The 23055-nt window shown below is 44.1% G+C and overlaps 1 protein-coding gene across 1 annotated transcript in view; it reads right to left on the reverse strand.

Moving 5' to 3' along the window:
- Positions 1–560: 560 nt before the first annotated feature.
- Positions 561–23055, reverse strand: part of LOC125543363 (uncharacterized) — a 93290-nt gene continuing 70795 nt past the window's right edge. Inside the window, exon 2 of the mRNA XM_087545064.1 lies at positions 561–1638. Within this exon, the coding sequence (XP_087401190.1) occupies positions 1164–1638 (475 nt within the window). The 3' untranslated portion in view covers positions 561–1163. The remainder of the gene's footprint in view (positions 1639–23055) is intronic.

Raw genomic sequence — 23055 nt, forward strand, 5'->3', positions numbered from 1 at the left:
TTGTGGGTGTTATGTATAATGCATCTGCCTCAACCATGGAGTAAGAAGCTCAGCTTTGAAGGCTGATGAGTGAGCCGCATGCATTGCTCGGAATGCTAAGAACATTTGTCCATTGATGATGAATGACATATCAGTCGCTGATCTAGCTGGTAGCCGAGATGTATCTCACTGTCAAAATGTGGCAAGGGAATAAGGCTATCAGATAGGCCTAGGATGGTGCATATAAAGGTACTTTTCTCTCTCCAGCAACTTATTCCCTCTCCGCAAACTCGTCACAACCCCAATCATCGCTCTAATCACCTTTGATGAAGCAGTACTCTAGTAGATCCCACTTGCAACAACCCTTGTAATAACAATGCATGCAAGGGTAGTGCAATTTAAACCTCTATCCACAAATGGCCGACAAATTTCTACTGCTTGTTTGCCATTTAAAACATATGGTTTTTGCTACTGCCTCCGAATTTTTTTGCAACCCTATTACCTCAGTCGAATGAGCTCATGGAATCATCTATAATGACGGTTTACAATTATAAAAAAATACTTTTTTAATAGTGAAAATAATAGTATGATGAAAATCATGTCAAAAGGCAAATGGTCACAAAACGACACCATTTTTTGTGTTGAACTAAAAACATATGTCAACATATAATGATAAAGCCTAGGGAGAGGATAGTATTATTCTCAATGCTAGGCATGTGATTCATATTTGATTGCTATGTGTCGGCCCAGCAAAGCGAGGCACTGACCGGCAGCCTACCAAGCCATCAAATTGAAGCACGTGTATGCGTAGAATGATATGCAGAGTGGGTCATCCTTCTCACCCACACATCCTTGTGAAGGAAAAGATGCCACTGCAATTTCCCCGCATACGTCCCCTCCACGGCTCACATCCAGAAGAGCATGTCGTCGGCATCACACTTTCGTGGACGCTTGCATTGCTCCGTAGTGACCTGCCGCCACTGCCGACCGTCATAACACAGCAAATTTTACAAATGTTGCCCTTGCGGATGTTGCCCACACGGTGGTGCCTTTGGACTTGTGTTTGCTAGTTTGGGAATCCGTCTGTAATGGTCTTCACTTGTTTTTTCATCTGTAATGGTATTCACTTGTTTCTCTAAATCAACGGAGGTCTCCCGGAATCATGGCAATGCTCCTGCTGTCTATCAAAAATAATCATATATGGTCTTCTTTTGAAATGGCTCATTGTTTGGCTTTGGTTTGCCATGGTGCTTGTGGAAATTCCTCCTGCTCTTCTTACTTGGCTTGCTACTACGAACATTGATGTTGTCCGTATCGGTAGTCTTGCTCGGTGGTCGACGCTTAGTGTTTGATCCCTGACCATGAGCACTAGGAGCCTGTGCAACAGGGAAGTGTGGCTGGTGGTGCGCCATGTACTGCTGCTGTGGGGAGTACGGTCGATGGTGCGCCATTGCCATGTACTGCTCCTGGAGCACATGGTCAATGCCCATCCGGGCCTGCCTCGTCACATCAGGGAAGAATTCTTGCCTGAAGGAGAATTCTTGCCTGAAGGGCTGCCTCGTCACATCATCATCAGGGAAGAAGTCTTGCCTGAAACCAGGGGAGAATTCTTGTCTGAAGGGCTGCCTCGTCACATCATCATCAGGGAAGAATTCTTGCCTGAAATCAGGGGAGAATTCTTGCCTGAAGTACGGCACGTACGGCCGCTGCACCATCGGAGGAATATTGTGGTACGGGTACGGCTGCTGGACCATCGGAGGAATATTGTAGGTATTCCTGGCCACCGCCATGGCAGGAAACTCCTGCTGCTGGTACCGCATGTATGGTTGTTGTCGCTGGAGCATAGGAAGATTCAGCTGGCTATGCACTTCAGGCGGGAACGCCGTGTATGGCTGCCGAAGCATAGGGCTGCCGGCGTCCAGGGCGTGAGCCCGCGCCGGAACCGGAAACTCTTGATCACGAGTTCCTCCGGCCTGGCGCCATGGCGCCCCCACAAAGCCCATGCCTGCGTCCTCCACTCTATCATCCTCTTGAACAGGAGAGGCGTCCTCATCCTCCATAACCATCTCCTCGTCCTCCTGGATGGACTCGCCGTGGGTTGCGGACACGGGGACGCAAGGGTCGGGCTGCCCGTCGGCGGGGGTTGCGGTTGCGGGCACGGGCACGCAGGGGTGGGGCTGCTCGGCGTCGTGGATCGCGGTTGCGGACACGGGGGCGCCGGGGTGGGGCTGCTGCTGCATCTGGCGGAAGCGGAGGGAGAGGGAGGCGTGGAGGGAGGAGACATGGGCGTCGATGTCGTCCCAGGTGAAGGGGAGATGGTAATGGGGCGGCGCGCAGGCGACGAGGCGGTCGAAGGTCTCCCGCAGGCGCTGCTTCCTGACGGGGAGCGCCGCGATGGCGGCCTCCAGGTCAGCCGTCGCCATCGGCGCCGCCGGCCGGGCCTGGCCAGTCGGCGACGACATGTCCGCCATGGGATGGGGAACACACGAGGACGGACGAGTCAAGGAGGAGGGGCGCAGGAGCTTGGGGAGGGGGGCAGCGACGGCGACGAATCGCCGGAGGCGGGGGAAAGCAGGGCCAAGGGGACGACAGGAGGCGATTTGTCCGGCGTGGAGGGTCAGGGGAGGCAGGCGGAGTTCGACGGCATGCCGGTGGGGATCGGGAAGGTGGGTGGCCGCGCGGACGAGGGCCGACGGCGGGAGTGGAGAGGGGGGGGGGGGGGGGGAGAGGTCGGAGGCGGGCGGCTAGGGTTGGGGGCGAGGGCGGAAACCCTAGGGCGTCGGGGCGACGGCTTTATCCGGCCGGAGCGGCGGGTACGGCGGCCATCCGGTGGGTGGCCGCGCGCGCGCCCGTGGGATGAGCGCCACGTGCAGAGGCGGGATGGCTCCTGGGTTGGGCCGACTTGCTGCCCACTAGCTGCTGTGCTGCTGTCTAATCACTCTACTGCCTTTGTTTTAGTTGCTTTCACTCGACTCAGTCTACGGCCCATATTCCGCTCGCTATTAGAGTGTTTTTTTTAGGCGCTAACGTTTCATTCGACTGTTTCTTTTTTTTTCTCTTTCGACTATTTTTCTTGGGATACCTTTCGAAATATAATCAACTGACAAGATAGTACAAAGAACACCAGAAGTAAACATAAGTAAATAACATATCTATGTCCGTAGACCACCTAGCGATGACTACCAGCACTGGAGTTGGTTTTAGTCGGGACCACGCTCTTGCCTTCTTCTTGTGCCCCTTCATTATTGATCTGAATTCAAGTTAGATTAGAGAATACCGGTGCCTTTTGATCCACCCTTAGGTTTGAAAATTGACCGTCGGAAAGTCATGGTGCTAAGACCCCATAGCACCAGGGCACTAGAACAACAAGCATCGCCGATAAAGAAAAGCGCAGATTGGAAGGATCCAGCATGTAGACACACACAGTGGCGGAGGCAGAGGTGCTGGCAGGGGCCCTGCCCCCCCTCCCCCCCCATGCTCTCATAAACACAACTATATGTGCTCCAGATCCTTCATTTGTCAAGCAAAATTAGCTAGATTTAGGTGATTTGGCCCTCTCTAACATCATATGACATGTTTGGCCCCCTCTATATTGAGTTTCTGGCTCTGCCACAGGACACACGAACACAGACGAATGAAGACAGCATCCACCAAAGACAAAGGCTGACCGAAACCCACGAGATCTGCTGGAGGCAAACCTGAACACGTCCTCCGACGATGTTAGAAACACCACAGGGACAGGGACTAGTTAAGCAGAAGTAAAACTACATCTATGTCTATAGACCACCTAGCGACGACTACTAGCACTGGAGTGAGCCGAAGGCGTGCCGCCTTCTTCACCCCTCCCTCATCGGTGACGGGCAAACCTTGTTGTACTTGACCGTCAGCAAGTCGTGGTGCTAAGATCCATAGGACCAGTGTGGTAGAACAGCAACCGCCGCCGATGAAAAGAAGCGTAGATCGGAAGGATCAAACATGTAGACACGCAAACACAGACGAACGAAGACAGGATCCACGTGGATCCATCGAATACACACGTCGACCGAATCCTGCGAGATCTGCTAGAGACAAACCTCAACACGCCCTCCGACGATGCTAGAAACACCACAGGGACGGGGACTAGGCGGGGAAAACCTTATTCCAGCTTCAGAGAGCCGCGCGCCACCTCACGCTCTCTGAGCAGGACACAGACCCTAGCAAAACTCAAAAGAGCATGAAAAACGGAGCCCTTCCACAGGCAAGGGCCGAGATCCACCACGTGAAACGCCCTCGATGCGGCTATATCTCCCACGTGTCGAAGCACGACTTAGAGGCATAACCGCATTGAAAGCAATGTCGCAAGTGAGGTAATCTTCACACCACCCATGTAATACATAAGGGAAAAAGATACATAGTTGGCTTACAATCGCCACTTCACACAATTACATGAATAAAGCATTACATCAACCAGATACAATCAAGGTCCGACTACGGAACCAAAATAAAAGAAGGCTACCCCAAAAGCTACATAGATCCCCGATCGTCCTGACTGGGCTCCACTACTGATCAACTGGAAACGGAACAACATAAAGGACAAGATCTTCATCGAGCTCCTCCTTGAGCTTGGTTGCGTCACCTGCTCGGTAACATCGGCACCTGCAAACTGGTTTTGGAAGTATCTGTGAGTCACGGGGACTCAGCAATCTCACACCCTCACGATCAAGACTATTTAAGCTTATAGGAAGGGTAAAAGGTATGAGGTGGGGCTGCAGCAAGCGACTAGCATATATTGTGGCTAACATACGCAAAAGAAAGCGAGAAGGGAAGGCAAAAGCACAGTCGAACATCTATGATCAAGAAGTGATCCTAGAACAACCTACGTCAAGCATAACTCCAACACCGTGTTCACTTCCTGGACCCCGCCGAGAAGAGACCATCACGGTAACACACGCGGTTGGTGCATTTTAATTAAGGTCAACTTCAGGTTTTCTACAACCAGACATTAACAAATTCCCATCTGCCCATAACCGCGGGCACGGCTTTCGGAAGTTCAAATCCCTGCAGGGGTGTCCCAACTTAGCCCATCACAAGCTCTCATGGTCAACGAACGATATTCCTTCTAGCGGGAAGACCCGATCAGACTCGGAATCCCGGTTACAAGACATCCTCGACAATGGTAAAACAAGTCCAGCAACACCGCCCGAATGTGCCGACAAATCCCGATAGGAGCTGCACATATCTCGTTCTCAGGGCACACTCAGATAGGTCAAGCTACAAGTAAAACCAACCATCAAGTTGCCCCGAGGTGGCCCCGCAGGCTGCCCAGTTCGGACCAACACTCAGAGGAGCACTGGCCCGGGGGGGGGGTTAAAAATAAAGATGACCCTTCAGTCTATAGAACCCAAGGGAAAAAGAGGCTAGGTGGCGAATGGTAAAACCAATGTTGGGCATTGCTGGAGGAGTTTTATTCAAGGCAAACTGTCAAGGGGTTCCCATTATAACCCAACCACGTAAGGAACGCAAAATCCGGGAACATAACACCGATATGACGGAAACTAGGGCGGCAAGAGTGGAACAAAACACCAGGCATAAGGCCGATCCTTCCACCCTTTACCAAGTATATGGATGCATTAATTAAATAAGATATATTGTGCTATCCCAACAAGTAAACATGTTCCAACAAGGAACAACATCTCCATGTTCCAACAAGGAACAAACTTCAATCTTCACCTACAACTAACAACGCTATAAGAGGGGTTGAGCAAATCGGTAACATAGCCAAACAACGGTTTGCTAGGACAAGGTGGGTTAGAGGCTTGGTTCAACAATATACAAGGCATGATACGCAAGTGGTAGGTATCGCAGCATAGGCATATCAAAAGAGCGAGCAACTAGCAAGCAAAGATAGAAGTGATTTCGAGGGTATGGTCATCTTGCCTGAAAACCCGCAAGGAAGAAGAATGAGTCCACTAAGAAGACAAACGGACGTAGATGAACGGGTCCTCACAAATGCGACGTCATCGGAACCGACCCGAAGAAGCAACACCGGAAAGAAGCACACAACAATAGTAAACAACCAACACATGAACATGATATGATATGCGGGATGCGGTATGTGATGGATATGCATGATTTGCAAAGGAAAGATTGAACCTGGCCTCAACTTGGAAATCCAAGAGTGCCACTGGAAAGGTGAGGTGATTTCGGTTGAAATCGATATAAAGATCACCGGAATCGGATGCACGGTTTGGAAATGGCAAGCAAAACAAATATGGCACCGGTCTGCGATAAACAGCAAGTAACCAACTAAATGCAACAAGATAAATATGCTACAACAGTTAAACATGGCAAAAAAATACATGGCAGGGATCCACTCAAGATGCTCGACAAAAGATGAACACTGAGCTACGGCTAATTAATCCATTAACAGGTTCAAACAAGCATGGCAAAAGTGCAAAAGATAATAGGTTTCAGACTTAGTGAAATTAACACAAGTCTGGAATTTATCATCAGGAAGCACACTTTAGAGCATGCAAACTACATGCTACAGGAACTTAACATGGCAAAGCAAGGCATGGAATGAAGCTACTCAAAGCACTTAACAAAAGTCCCTTAGTGACCTTGAGCCAAAAGGGATCAGAAAGTACAATTGCAAGCATGTGAACATGGCAAAAAAACATAAACAGATTCAGACTTAGTGAAAAACTGGAGCATGCAAAACAGTTAACGAGTAGGCATGTTTACGACCTCGATGCACTCACTACAGAGCATGGCATGACAAACTAAGCATACACCCATCAAGAAGACATGGTATAAAAGCTAGACATGGCAAGAACAACAACATAGCATGCACGGATCAATAGCAACATCCTCAGTAAAATCGCTAACAAGTCAACAATCTGACAAGATTCACGAAATAGCAAAAGTAGAGCTCGATTGGCTCAAGCTAGGGTGCTCCATAATGCAAACAAAGACATGGATGGATAGAGCACCACAATATTAACAAAACATCATTACTGATCAACCTCAAAAGAGGCATGGATCACTAGGAAACAATAAGAACATATGGCATAACGACAAAATCAGGACAAGGACTTTAGAGAAATTATAAGTCCCTGAAATCAGCATTACCGATTACGCTACTTTGCAAGCTTGTGCTAGTCACCACACATATCACAAAAATACATGGTAAGCACCTCTGTAAAGATGGCATGGCATATAACAAAACTCATGTAGAGCTCAGGATCATATCATGCACACAATAATCATGGCAAAAAATGACAAATATCTATTTGATGAAACAGATCTGGCAATTTTATCACATAGCCCTCTTCCAACAGCATTTCGGGCATCAAGATGAGCTCAAATGAAAATGATGCAATGAGATGAAATGACGTACTCTTCGAGACGAACATTTTGATATGCTACACGCCCAAAACGGAGATACGGATGCGGAGTTAGGGCATGATGAATATGGGCATATGAATCTGGAAATTTGGGGGACTTAGTGAAATTCTACCTCCGCGAAAAGTCAACGGTATGGAGGGATCCGAGACGACGAGATCCGGATCGGGCGAGGGTGCGTTTGGTTCGGGGGAGTGGTGGATCTCATCCCACTCCGCGGATCCGGCCGGACTTCGAACTCCGGCGAGGCGCGTGGAGGCGGTGGAGCTCCAGCGAGCATGGGGCAGGGGGCGGCGCCGTTGGACGACGCCGGCGAGGAGGTTCGTGGGCAGCGGCGGAAGGCGACCGGCGTGGCGATGCGGATGGCGGCACCGGCGAGGAACCGGAGCGGCGGCGCGGTAGAGAGGCGGCGGGCGGCGGCGCAGATCCGGCGGAAGTCGCCGGCAGGAGGAGGCGCGGCGGCCGGCGCAAGTGCGGCGAAGGGCGGCGGGCGGCTTGAAGCGAGGAGGCGCACGGGGAGGCGAGGGCCTCGGGCGGCGGCGGCGCACCAGGCCGGGGGGGCGGATCTGGGCCTCCCGGGCCTGTGCGGGAGAGGCGACGAGGCAGGGCCAGGTGGCGGCGCCTGAGTGGAGGAGGGAGGCGGCGGTGACGACGTGGCGCCTCACGATTGGCTGCAGTGATGTGGCCGGCAAGATGGACGCGTCCGCCGGCGAGCGGACATGTCCAGCGGCGCGGAGGGAGTTGGATCTAGGGTTTGTACTGCGAGAAATTTCGGGGGGAGCAGATATTTATAGGTAAAGGGAGCTAGGAGAGTCCAAATGAGGTGCGGTTTTCGGCCACGCGATCGTGATCGAACGACCGAGATGATGGAGGAGGTTTAGGTGGGTTTTGGGCCAAATTGGAAGGGTGTTGGGCTGCGACACAAATGAGGCCTTATCGGTCCCTCGGTTAACCGTTGGAGTATCAAACGAAGTCCAAATGAAACGAAACTTGACAGGCGGTCTACCAGTAGTAAACCAAGGCCGTATGACAAGTCTTGGTCCAATCTGAAAACGTTTAACACCCACACACGAAAAGAGGTAGAAAGGGACACCGGATGACATAGGAGCGCTGGATTGCAAAACGGACAACGGGGAAAATGCTCGGATGCATGAGACGAACATGTATGCAAATGAAATGCACATGATGACATGATATGCAATGCATGACACGCAAGCAAAGACAAGGCCAACAACAACGAATAACTAGAGGACACCTGTCACATCGGTCACGGGGCACTACACCACGCCTCCATGGCCCTAACACCACATGAGACGAGGTAGACTGGCGGCAGTTCCAGCGGGAGGCACGAGAAACTCTAGCCAAAAGGGTCCTCTTCCACATGAAGGAAGAAAACAATCGCTTTTCTGTCCGACTATTTCTAGTCTACTATTTTTCTGCTCGCTAATGTTTTCGGATCGCTGTTTTTTCTATGTCTCAAAATATCTTCTGAAGTTTAAAGAATGTTCACAAATTTCATAAAATGCTTGTGAATTACAAAAAATGATCGCAGATTCGAAGAATGTCCGTGAATTAAAAAATTAATTCAAAAGGTGTTCGTGAATTGAAAAAGTGTTCATGAATTTGCAACCATGTTTACGAGTACTAGAAAATGTTTGTGGATCCAACAAAAATCATGAATTTGAAAATGAAGTAAATATGCCCTAGAGGCAACAATAAAGTTGTTATTTATATTTCCTTATATCATGATAAATTTTTATTATACACGCTAGAATTGTATTAACCGGAAACTTGATACATGTGTGAATACATAGACAAAACAAAGTGTCCCTAGAATGCCTTTATTAGACTAGCTCGTTAATCAAAGATGGTTAAGTTTCCTAACCATAGACATATGTTCTCATTTGATGAACGAGATCACATCATTAGGAGAATGATGTGATGGACAAGATACATCTGTTAGTTTAGCATAATGATTGTTAAGTTTTATTGCTATTGCTTTCTTCATGACTTATACATATTCCTTTGACTATGAGATTATACAACTCCCGAATACCATAGGAATACCTTGTGTGCTATCAAACGTCACAATGTAAATGGGTGATTATAAAGATGCTCTACAGGTATGTCTGAAGGTGTTTGTTGGGTTGGCATAGATCGAGATTAGGATTTGTCACTCTAAGTATCGAAGAGGTATCTCTGGGCCCTCTCGGTAATGCACATCATGATAAGACTTGCAAGCAATGTGCCTAATGAGTTAGTCACGGGAAGATGCATTATGGAATGAGTGAAGAGACTTCCCGGTAACGAGATTGAACTAGGTATGAAGATACCAATGATCTAATCTCGGGCAAGTAACATACCAATGACAAAGGGAATGACGTATGTTGTCATTACGGTTTGACCGATAAATATCTTTGTATAATATGTGAGAACCAATATGAGCATCGAGGTTCCACTGTTGGTTATTGACCGGAGAGGTGTCTCGGTCATGTCTACATGGTTCTCAAACCCGTAGGGTCCGCACGCTTAACGTTCGATGACGATTTGTATTATGAGTTATGTGTTTTGTTGACTGAAGATGCTTCGTAGTTTGTATTGGACTAGAGGAGGGGGCGGCGCTGATAACCCACAATTATAGGGGATCGCAACAGTTTTCGATAAGTAAGAGTGTCGAACCCAACGAGGAGCTAAAGGTAGAACAAATATTCCCTCAAGTTCTATCGACCACCGATACAACTCTACGCACACTTGATGTTTGCTTTACCTAGAACAAGTATGAAACTAGAAGTACTTTGTAGGTGTTTTTGGATAGGTTTGCAAGATAATAAAGAGCAAGTAAATAAAAGTTAGGGGCTGTTTAGGTAAAGAAGCAATATAGTCAGTATAACGAGTGTGGAAAAGTGGTGGTAGGAGTTACGAAATTGTCCCTAAGCAATTGACTACGTTACTAGACCGATAGCAAGTTTTATGTGGGAGAGGCCACTGCTAGCATGTCATCCCTGACTTCGAATTCTATGCACTTATGATTGGAACTATTAGCAAGCGTCCGCAAATAATAACGTTCATTAAGGTAAAACCCAACCATAGCATTAAGATATATTGGTCCCCCTTCAATCCCATATGCATCAATTTCTATGCTAGGTTGAAGCTTCTGTCACTCTTGCCCTCCAATACATAGTCCTATCAACATACAACTAACCCTATGGTGTGATCCATGCACGCGCTCATATGATGGGCACCAAAGGACAGCAACATAAACACAAGCAAATTAAATGAATCATAGTAATTCATCAACCACCGATAGGACAACGAAAATCTACTCAGACATCATTGGATGGCAACACATCATTGGATAATAATATGAAGCATAAAGCACCATGTTCAAGTAGAGGGTACAACGGGTTGCGGGAGAGTGGACCGTTGTAGATAGAGGGGGGAAGGTGATGGAGATGTTGGTAAGATGGCGGAGGTGTTGGTGTAGATTGTGGTGATGATGATGGCCCCCGGCGGCGTTCCGGCGCCACCGGAAGCGAGGGGGAGAGAGCCACCCTTCTTCTTCTTCTTCCTTGACCTTCTCCCTAGGTGGGAGAAGGGTTTCCCCTCTGGTCCATGGCCTCCATGGAGGCGGAGGGGTGAGAGCCCCTCCGAGATTGGATATGTCTCTCTGTTTCTGCGTTCTCAGATTCTGCCTTTTCACCGTTTCTTATATTCTCGAAGATCTGTAACTCCGATTGGGCTGAAATTTTAACATGATCTCTATCCGGATATTAGCTTTTTTGCGGCGAACGAAGGGCATCAATCACCTTACGGGGTGGCCATGAGGGCCCAGGGCGTGCCTGACCCCCTGGGGTGCGCCCCCTGCCTCGTGGCCCCCTCAGGCATCGTCTCGCGCTGATTTTTCTTCCCGAAAATCACATATATTCCAAAAAAAATATCCGTCAGTTTTTATCCCGTTTGGACTCCGTTTGATATGGATTTACTGCGAAACAAAAAACATGCAACAAACATGAACTGGCACTTGGCACTGGATCAATACGTTAGTGCCCAAAAATAGTATAAAAAGTTGCCAAAAGTATATGAAAGTTGTATAATATTGGCATGGAACAATAAAAAATTATAGAGAGACGTATCAGCACCCCCAAGCTTAATTCATGCTCGTCCTCGAGTAGGTAAATGATAAAAAAGATAATTTTTGATGTGGAATGCTACCTAGCATAATCTTGACAATATATCTAATCATGGCATGCATATTAAGACACGAGTGATTCAAAGCAATAGTCTATCATTTGACATTAAGACAATAATACTTCAAGCATACTAATAAAGCAATCATGTCTTTTCAAAATAACATGGCCAAAGAGAGTTATCCCTACAAAATCATATGGTCTGGCTATACTCCATCTTCACCACACAAAATATTCAAATCATGCACAACCCCGATGACAAGCCAAGCAATTGTTTCATACTTTTGATGTTCTCAAACCTTTTCAACTTCACGCAATACATGAGCATGAGCCATGGATATAGCACTATAGATGGAATAGAATATGATGATGGAGGTTGTGTGGAGAAGACAAAAAGGAAGAATGTCTCACATCGACGCGGCTAATCAACGGGCTATGGAGATGCCCATCAATTGATGTCAATATGAGGAGTAGGGATTACCATGGAACGGATGCACTAAGAGCTATAAATGTATGAAAGCTCAAACTGAAACTAAGTGGGTGTGCATCCAACTTGCTTGCTCATGAAGATCTCGGGCATTTGAGGAAGCCCATCATCGGAATATACAAGCCAAGTTCTATAATGAAAATTTCCACTACCATATGAAAGTGATAACTCAAGAGACTCTCTATATGAAGAACATGGTGCTACTCTGAAGCACAAGTGTGGTAAAAGGATAGTAACATTGTCCCTTCTCCCTTTTTCTCTCATTTTTTGGGCCTTCTCTTTTTTTGTGGACTTTCTCCTTTTTTCTTTTTCTTTTTTTTATTTTTTTATTTTTTTCCTCCGGAGCCTCATCCCGACTTGTGGGGGAATCATAGTCTCCATCATCCTTTCCTCACTAGGACAATGCTCTAATAATGATGATCACACTTTTATTTACTTACAACTCAATATTACAACTCGATGCTAGAACAAAGATATGACTCTATATGAATGCCTATGGTGTTGTACCAGGATGTGTAATGATCTAGCATAGCAATGACATCAAAAAACGGACAAGCCATGAAAACATCATGCTAGCTATCTTACGATCATGCAAAACAATATGACAATAAATGCTCAAGTCATGTATAAGATGATGATGGAAGTTGCATGGCAATATATCTCAGAATGGCTATGGGAATGCCATGATAGGTAGGTATAGTGGTTGTTTTGAGGAAGATATAAGGAGTCTTATGTGTGATAGAGCGTATGATATCATCGGGTTTGGATGCACCAACGAAGTTTGCACCAATTCTCGAGGCGAGAAAGGGCAATGCACGGTACCGAAGAGGCTAGCAATGATGGAAGGGTGAGACTGCATATAATCCATGGACTCAACATTAGTCATAAAGAACTCACATACTTATTGCAAAAATCTATTAGTCTTCGAAACAAAGTACTACACGCATGCTCCTAGGGGGATAGATTGGTAGGAAAAGACCATCGCTCGTCCCCGACCGCCACTCATAAGGAAGACAATCAATAAATAAATCATGCTCTGACTTCATCACATAACAGTTCACCATACGTGCATGCTATGGGAATCACAAACTTCAACACAAGTATTTCTACAATCCACAACTACTCACTAGCATGACTCTAATATCACCATCTTCATATCGTAAAACTATTGCAAGGAATCAAACATATCATATTGAGTGATCTACAAGTTTTATGTAGGATTTTATGACTAACCATGTGAATGACCAATTCCTGTCATCTCTCTAAATAGATATAAGTGAAGCAAGAGAGTTTAATTCTTTCTACAAAAGATATGCCCACACTCTAACAAATATAAGTGAAGCAAAAGAGCATTCTATAAATGGCGGTTTTCTATGTGAAGAGAAACAGGCAATCCAAACTTCAAATGATATAAGTGAAGCACATGAATCATTCTATAAAGCCATACTCAAAAGATTTAAGTGAAGTGCAAAGAGAATTCTATGAACCAACCAAGGACTATCTCATACCAGCATGGTGCATAAAATAAAAATGAAAACTAAATGCAAAAGACGCTCCAAGATTGAACATATCGCATGAACGAAACGAATCCGAAAACATACCGATACTTGTTGAAGAAAGATGGGATGCCTTCCGGGGAATCCCCAAGCTTAGACACTTGAGTCTCCTTGAATATTTACTTGGGGTGCCTCGGGCATCCTCAAGCTTGAGCTCTTGCCTCTCTTCCTTCTTCTCACATCGAGACCTCCTCGATCTTCGAACACTTCATCCACACAAAACTCAACAGAAAGCTCGGTAAGATCCGTTAGTATAATAAAGCAAATTACTACACTAAGTACTGTTGAAAACCAATTCATATTTTCTTTTTGCATTGTATCTACTTTAATATAACTTTTCCATGGCTTAATCCACTAATATAAATTGATAGTTTCATTTGAACAAGCAAACTATGCATCAAAATCAGAATCTGTCTAAAACAGAAGAGTCTGTAATAATCTGAACATTCACCATACCTCTGATACTCCAACAATTCTACCAAAATTAGGAAAAATAAACAGTTTATATAGAAAGACAGTGCAAAAAGTTTCAGAACCGTTTGACGTTCCAGTAAAAAATGTAAAATCGCGCACTACAGCCAAAGTTTTTGTCCTGCACCGTACAAACCAACAAGTAATCTAAAACATCCTAAAGGAAAACCTTGGAACATTATTTTTATTTTTAAACTTTATAAAAGCACACAACAGAAATAAATGACTCTCTAAAACTGCCGGGTTGTCTCCCTGGCTGCGCTTTCTTTAAAGCCATTAAGCTAGGCATATAGTGCTCAAGTAATGGATCCACCCAGATCCCAAGGTATATCAAAGCCAATTTGAATCAACAATGATTTGTAATTTAGTAGTGAGCACAAAGTAACATATATCATGCAACAACAAAGTCTAACTCTCTTCCTATGCATAGGCATGTCATAAAAGAACAATTCATGCACACATAGTAAAGGCCAATGCATAGTATAAACAGTTTCTTCCAATTTTTTCGTGTGGGAAACATAGAGAGGTGGAGATATAGTTCCTCTCTCATGATAATTGCAAGTAGGAGCATCAAGCACATGCATATTATATCTATCGAAATCATCATGTGTAATAGTAAAACGCAACCCATCAATATAATCCTTAATAAGGGTAGACTTCTCCAATATAGTGTAGTTGGAAGAATTCAAAAAGATAATAGGACTATCATGCGTGGGTGCAATAGCAACAATTTCATGTTTAACATAAGGAACTATAGCAAGTTCATCTCCATAAGAATAATTCATATTGGCATCTTGGCCACAAGCATAGCAAGCATCATCAAAAAGGGATATTTCAAGAGAATCAACGAGATCAAAACAATCATCATAGCATTCATCCTTCGGTAAGAATGAAGGGAAATTAAACATTGTATGGGATAAAGAGTTACTCTCATTAGAAGGTGGGCACGGGTGATCAATCCGCTCTTCCTGCTTTTGTTCTTCACTCTCCTCCTCATCTTTTTCATCCAATGAGCTCACAGTTTCATTAATTTCTTCTTCCATAAACTCATGCAAAATATTAGTCTCTTCTTGGACAGCGGAGGAGTCCTCAATATATGGTTTAACATAGGCATTAGAAGCATAATTATCATAACAATATTTAAGTATGGCAAAATTTTCAGATTTGTAAAGAGTAGCATCATACTTTTCAATCAAAGAAGCAATTTCATAAGCACCCTTAAAAGCATCAAATTCTTTAATTTGTTGAACATCATAGTAATTATAAATACCCGTAGCATACGAAGATACGATTCCATTATCGCTAAACTCACATTGGTAGGGAAGGTGTTTCTTAGGGTTTTCAGAACAACAAGTAACATCATATATTTCACATAATTCCAAGCATAACACTCCAAATGATGAATTTGATCCAGTAAAGTTTCCCTTTTTGAGATAAGCGGTGTCACACATAACAAGCATGCTCATCTAAAGATTTGCCCTCAACTAAGCTAGTTGGGGTTTCAACACGAGCACAAAGTGATCGAAGATGATACAAGTAAAAAGCTTTAGTTGTGTGATAGATTTTGAGTGGTTCTTCAACCATTGGTGTAGCAGGTACAACTAATTTTTTTGGTATTTTGCATTTCCTATCCATAACTAAAGATAGAAAAACACTTAGAACAGCAAATAAAAATTACTTAGTGATAAAGCAAACAAGCACACACGAGAATATTCACCCCACACTATGGCTCCCCCGCAACTGATAACCCACAAGTATAGGGTATCACAACAGTTTTCGAGGGTAGAGTACTCAACCCAAATTTATTGATTCGACACAAGGGGAGCCAAAGAATATTCTCAAGTATTAGCAGCTGAGTTGTCAATTCAACCACACCTGGAAACTTAATATTTGCAGCAAGGTATTTAGTAGCAAAGTAATATGATAGTAGTGGTAATGGTGGCAAAAGGTAACGATAGCAAAAGTAATGTTTTTGGTATTTTGTAGTGATTGTAACAATAGCAACGGGAAAGTAAATAAGCGAGGGTGACACAGAACTAGCTCCAATTCATCAATGTAATGTAGGCATGTATTCCGAATATAGTCATACGTGCTTATGGAAAAGAACTTGCATGAGATCTTTTGTCCTACCCTCCCATGGCAGCGGGGTCCTAGCAGAAACTAAGGGATTAAGGCCTCCTTTTAGTAGAGTACCGGACCAAAGCATTAACACATAGTGAGTACATGAACTCCTCAAACTACGGTCATCACCGGGAGTGGTCCCGATTATTGTCACTTCGGGGTTGCCGGATCATAACACATAGTAGGTGACTATAGACTTGCAAGATAGGATCAAGAACTCACATATATTCATGAAAACATAATAGGTTTGGATCTGAAATCATGGCACTCGGGCCCTAGTGACAAGCATTAAGCATAGCAAAGTCATAGCAACATCAATCTCAGAACATAGTGGATACTAGGGATCAAACCCTAACAAAACTAACTCGATTACATGATAAATCTCATCCAACCCATCACCGTCCAGCAAGCCTACGATGGAATTACTCACGCACGGCGGTGAGCATCATGAATTGGTGATGTAGGAAGGTTGATGATGATGATGGCGACGGATTCCCCTCTCCGGAGCCCCGAACGGACTCCAGATCACCTCTCCCGAGAGGTTTTAGGGCTTGGCGGCGGCTCCGTATGGTAAAACGTGATGAATCCTTCTTCTCTATTTTTTCTCCCCTAAAGCAAATATATAGAGTTGGAGTTGAGGTCAGAGGAGCTCCAGGGGGCCCACGAGGTAGGAGGCGCGCCCCCACCCTCGTGGCTAGGGTGTGGGCCCCCTGGTCTTGATCTTTTGCCAGGATTTTTTATTATTTGCAAAAATACGTTCCGTGAAGTTTCAGGTCATTCAGAGAACTTTTGTTAATGCACATAAATAACACCATAGCAATTCTGCTGAAAATAGCATTAGTCCGGGTTAGTTCCATTCAAATCATGCAAGTTAGAGTCCAAAAGGGCAAAAGTGTTTGGAAAAGTAGATACGACGGAGACGTATCAACTCCCCCAAGCTTAAACCTTTGCTTGTCCTCAACCAATTCAGTTGACAAACTGAAAGTGATAAAGAAAAACTTTTACAAACCCTGTTTGCTCTTGTTGTTATAAATATGTAAAGCTAGCATTCAGGTTTTCAGCAAAGATTATGAACTAACCATATTCACAATAACGCATAGGTCTCATGTTTACTCATATCAATGGTATAATCAACTAGCAAGGAATAATAATAAATCTCGGATGACAACACTTTCTCAAAACAATCATAATATGATATAACAAGATGATATCTCGCTAGCCCTTTCTGAGACCGCAAAACATAAATGCATAGCACCTTTAAAGATCAAGGACTAACTAGACATTGTAATTCATGGTAAAAGAGATCCAGTCAAGTCATACTCAATGTAAACTAACAGTAATGGAAATGACAAAAGTGCTCTCCAACAGGTGCTTTTTAATAAGAGGATGATGACTCAACATAAAAGTAAATAGATAGGCCCTTCGTAGAGAGAAGCAGGGATTTGTAGAGGTGCCAGAGCTCGGTTTTGAAACAGATATGAATAATATTTTGAGCGGTATAATTTCATTGTCAACATAACAACCGAGAGATGGAGATATCTTCCATGCTACACACATTATAGGCGGTTCCCAAACAGAATGGTAAAGTTTATACTCCCCCTCCACCAACAAACATCAATCCATGGCTTCCTCGAAACAACGAGTGCCTCCAACAAACAATAGTCCGAGGGGGAGTTTTGTTTGCAATTATTTTGATTTGATTTGCATAAAGCATGGGACTGCGCATCCCGGTGACCAGCCATTTTCTCGTGAGTGAGGAGCGGAGTCCACTCCTCTTGAGAATAACCCGCCTAACATGGAAGATACGGACAGCCCTAGTTGATACATGAGCTATTCGAGCATACAAAACAGAATGTTTATTTGAAGGTTTAGAATTTGGCACATACAAATTTACTTGGAACGGCAGGTAGATACCGTATATAGGTAGGTATGGTGGACTCATATGGAATAACTTTGGGGTTTATGGGATTGGATGCACAAGTAGTATTCCCGCTTAGTACAGGTGAAGGCTAGAAAAAGACTGGGAAGCGACCAGCTAGAGAGCGACAACAGTCATGAACATGCATTAAAATTAATCAACACCGAATGCAAGCATGAGTACGATATAATCCACCATGAACGTAAATATCGTGAAGGCTATGTTGATTTTGTTTCAACTACATGCGTGAACATGTGCCAAGTCAAGTCACTTAAATCATTCAGAGGAGGATACCACCCTATCATACCACATCACAATCATTTTAATAGCATGTTTGCATGCAAGGTAAGCCATTATAAGCTCCTAGCTAATCAAGCATGGCACAAGAAACTATGATCTCTAGTTGTCATTGCAAACAGGTTTATTCATAATAGGCTGAATCAGGAACAATGAACTAATCATATTTACAAAAGCAAGAGAGGTCGAGTTCATACCAGCTTTTCTCATCTCAGTCAGTCCATCATATATCGTCATAATTGCCTTTCATTTGCACGACCGAACGATGTGGATAATAATAATAGTGCACGTGCATTGGACTAAACTGGAATCTGCAAGCATTCAGTAAACAAGAGAAGACAAGGCAATATGGGCTCTTTTGTCAGATTAACAATAATGCATATAAGAGCCCCCTCAACAATTTAATCATGATCTTCTCCTATCGACCCCCAAAGAAAAGAAAAGAAATAAAACTATTTACACGGGAAAGCTCCCAACAAGCAAAAGAAGAATAGGAAATCTTTTTGGGTTTTCTTTTTAATTACTACTACAAGCATGTAAATTAAAACTAGCTAAAAGCTACCACTAATTTTTTTGGTTTTTCTTAAGGTTTATTAAACACACAAAAAGAAAGCATAAAAATAGAAAATAAATTAGCATGGATGATACAATGAAAAATTATGAGCACCGACATCTAGCAATGAGTGTGTGAACATAAATGTAATGTCCGTGAGAAATACGTACTCCCCCATGCTTAGGCTGTTAGCCTAAGTTGGTCTATGGCCACGGTTGGCCTGGCGGATATCCATAATAATAGTTGGGGTCGTACTGTGATGCAGCAGTCATTGCATCGTGGGCTGCAGCTTGGAGGCGAGCTATCTCAGCTCTCCTCTTATACTCTTCTGCCTCCTCTCTGGTTATAAAATATCTCCCTTTTGCCTGAAAGTCAAAGAAAGTAGAGGCAGGGAGAGCGACGTGATAGGTGCATCGTCTGTCAAAGATTAGTCCGTACTGGAGGAACTGGTCGTTCCTCTCAACAAACTGATGACGAACCATAGCCTCATAATCCAAATAAGCAGGAGGCAACTCAATATCATCCTCACGTATGGTTATACCAAGAAAATTAGCTATGCGGGTTACATAAATTCCAATAAAAAAATCTCCATTAAATCTATTAAGATGCGACCTACGTGCAACAATGGCTCCCAAATTATAAGATTTATCTCATAACACAGCACTCCTAAGAATACTGAGGTCAGGGACACACATATGACATGCCTCATCTTTACCATTAATGCATCTACCTATGAAGAGAGCAAAATAATGTATAGCAGGAAAGTGAATGCTCCCTATGGTAGCTTGTATTATATCTCTAGATTCCCCCACAGTTATACTAGCAAGAAAATCTCTAAATTCAGATTTGCAAGGTTCCCTAACACTACTCCGTTGTGGAAGTTTGCAAGCAGTGGTAAAATCCTCTAAGTCCATCGTATTAGATTTTTCATAAAGATCAAACAGGATAGTTCGAGAATTGCGTGAAGATGAAAATTCAAACCTCCTCACAAAGGAACTAGTGAGATAATGGTACTGGCGGCACTTTTCCTCCTCGAAGCTCACAAGATCAGCATTACGCAAATATGCGTTAAATTCTTCCTTGATTTCCGCTCGATCCATAAAGTCCTATGAAGGCCATTCACAGGGCCGCACTGGAGCGTCCTTTGGTGGCTCATCATCAGCATCACGCATTGCAAGCCTGGGTTCTTGTTTCCTTGAAGAGCAACCTTGGTACATTTTCCTAAACATATTTCTTCCTCTGAAAAATTTCTAAATTTTTTAGTAACTTTTTTTTGAAACCTGTGACAGTGGGAGAGGCTCCCACTATGATATATTACTTTTCAAAATTTACATAGAGCACCCCCTACCACTTTTGTGGTTATTGGGGGGGAGAAAAAATTAGAAAACAAAACTAGTCAGAAGGTAGAGAGTCTAGGAGTAGGAAGATGAAATCCTTCATGTTATCTTTCACTCTATACTGAAGTAAGCCAAAGTCTGTTTTGAATCTAGTTAGCCAGGAGTTGTAGGAGGGGCTGATATTTCTGAAAAGCTTGTCATTCCTCTCCTTCCATATACTCCAAGATGCTTGTAGAAAGGCCTCCATGAACATGGGTTTGTGCCAATTACGTTTTTCTGTTTCCAACCATGTCAGTCGAGTGGTATGATGTTCGGGGTTCATCCCAAGTTTTGTCCAACAGTACTTGCTGAACGGGTAGTTCAGGATCATGTGGTCCACATCTTCTTCTGTTTGCCCGCAAAGGAGGCAGGTTAGGTCATCTCCCACATTATAGTGTCTTCTCTTGAGCATTTCTCTTGCATTGAGGCGATCTGAGAGGAGAAGCCAACCGAAAACTTTTATCTTGATTGTAACTTTGGATTTCCACAGCCAATGGTATGTCTTGTGAGCTTTGACATCTCTGAAGCAGAACTTATAAAATCTTCGTGCAGTATATTCTGTAGAGCCCCAGGAATAAGACCAGAAGTCTTTAGTGGTCGGGTCATCATTTAAGACAATATTGGCCACAAGACGCTGGATGTCACGAATTTCTGCATGGGCCTCAATGGAGAGGGGTAGATGAAACGCCTCATCTAAGGAAGAGATGCGCAGAAAATTTTGGACTGAGACATCCTCGTTATTGGCAAATGAGAAGGCCCGCGGGTGTGAGTCTGCTAGGGGCTGATCAAGCCAGAGATCTTTCCACATGAGTACTTTATCACCCCGGTTAACCTCAACTTTGGAGATGCCACGATAGATTGGAGTTAGTTTGAGGACATCCCTCCACCAAAATGAGCCACATGGATCAGAAGCATGCGGAATCTTGTCTGTGTAGTATGTGGACCAAATGAGATCAACCCAGGGGAGGTCATGCTAATTATAGAATTTGTGCAAATATTTAATGAGAAGAGCGTCACTTTGATGTTTTAAATTGATGATCCCGAGGCCTCCACTTTCTTTTGGGCGACAGATCCTGTCCCAGGCAGCCAAAGAGTTGCATTTCTCCCCCTGCTCCGTCTTTTTTGTCCAAAGACATCTCCGCCGAAGCTTGTCCAGTAGTTCCAAGATTTTTGGAGGAAATTTGAGTGTGCATAGAGCAAAGATGATGAGAGAGGTGATGACAGTGTTTAGTAGTGAAAGTTTGGCCCCATACGACATCATAGATAGAGTAGAGGATAATCTTCTTTCCACAGAGCATACCATCGGCATTAGGTCTTGAACAGAGGGCTTACCGGTCCCCAAGGGAAGACCAAGGTAAGTGAAAGGCATAGTGCCAACTTTGCATTCAAAGATGTCAGCAAGTTCATTTGTAAGGGCATCGTCATAGTTCATCGGTATGAGTGTGGACTTGTGGAAATTTATCTTAAGACTAATGGAAGTGGCGAAATCATTAAGGATCCCTTTCATAGTATGTGCTTGAGCTGGGCATGCTGGCATGATAATTATTGTGTCATCCGCATATTGAATAACAGGGTAATCAAGCTGTCGTTGTCTTTCAAAGGGTAGGCGGATCTTTCCTTGTCGGAAGGCGTCATTAATTGCAGCTTGAAGGAGATCGGCTGCAATAACAAACAGGAGTGGGGACAAGGGGTCTCCTTGCCGAACACCACTTTTGCATTGGAATTGTCTGCCTGGAACACCATTTAGAAGCACAAAGGATTTACCAGAAGAAAAGATAGAACTGATCCATGAAAGCCACTTGTCATTGAATCCCATATGCCTCATAATCTCAAGCATAGCACCATGTTCAATTGTGTCGAATGCCTTGGCGAAATCAAGCTTCAGTAGAATTATTTCCTTCTTGGACACTTGGCATTGATGGATGTACTTGAATGCCCAAGCAAGGGAGTCTTGTATAGTTCTTCGCTTGATGAAACCGTATTGATTGCGATGAACCTACTTGAGGATGATCTTTTGCAGTCGATTGGCCAAAAGTTTGGTGATTATTTTGAGACAACAATTTAGTAATGTGATAGGCCGAAAGTCATTGAGGGTCTCAGGCGAGGGGACTTTTGGAATTAGTGTGATGAAACCCTCATTTATACTTTCCAGGTTGATGGTCCCTTCATGAAACGGTTCACAAAGATTGTAGAAATCTTCTTTGATTATATGCCAGCAAGATTTAATGAAGTTACCCGTGAATCCATCAGGGCCCGGAGCTCTATCAGCCGGCATTTCTTTCACAACATCATCAATTTCTTGTTTGGAGAAAGGAGCAGTAAGCAGGTCCAAGTCATCTGATCATTTGATGATATTAGGGAGATCAAATTTCATAGAGTAGCCTCGAGAGGAGCCTAGCCTGTTCTTGTATGTATGGTAAATAAGGTCTTCTTTACCAGCATGGTCTTACACAGATGTGCCATTGTCGTGGCGAAGATTTGTTATATTATTCCTTCTATACCTTTCAGAAGCAAGGGCTTTGAGAAATTTAGGGTCCTCATCACCAAACTGAACCCATCGAATTGTGCAACTTTTCTTCCAGTATTGTTGCTGATAGTTTAATAGACGAAGAATGTGTTTTTTAAGGATTGTCCTAAAGTTGCGTTCTGGAATTGTCAAAACCCTTTTATTTTCTCGAGCATCTAGATCTGCCAGAGTGGAGTTTGAATTTTCGATTGCAATGCTAA

This window comes from Triticum urartu, chromosome 1A, assembly GCF_056163025.1.
Source record: "Triticum urartu cultivar PI428250 chromosome 1A, HENAU_Tu73, whole genome shotgun sequence".
In the NCBI taxonomy this organism is placed as follows: domain Eukaryota; kingdom Viridiplantae; phylum Streptophyta; class Magnoliopsida; order Poales; family Poaceae; genus Triticum; species Triticum urartu.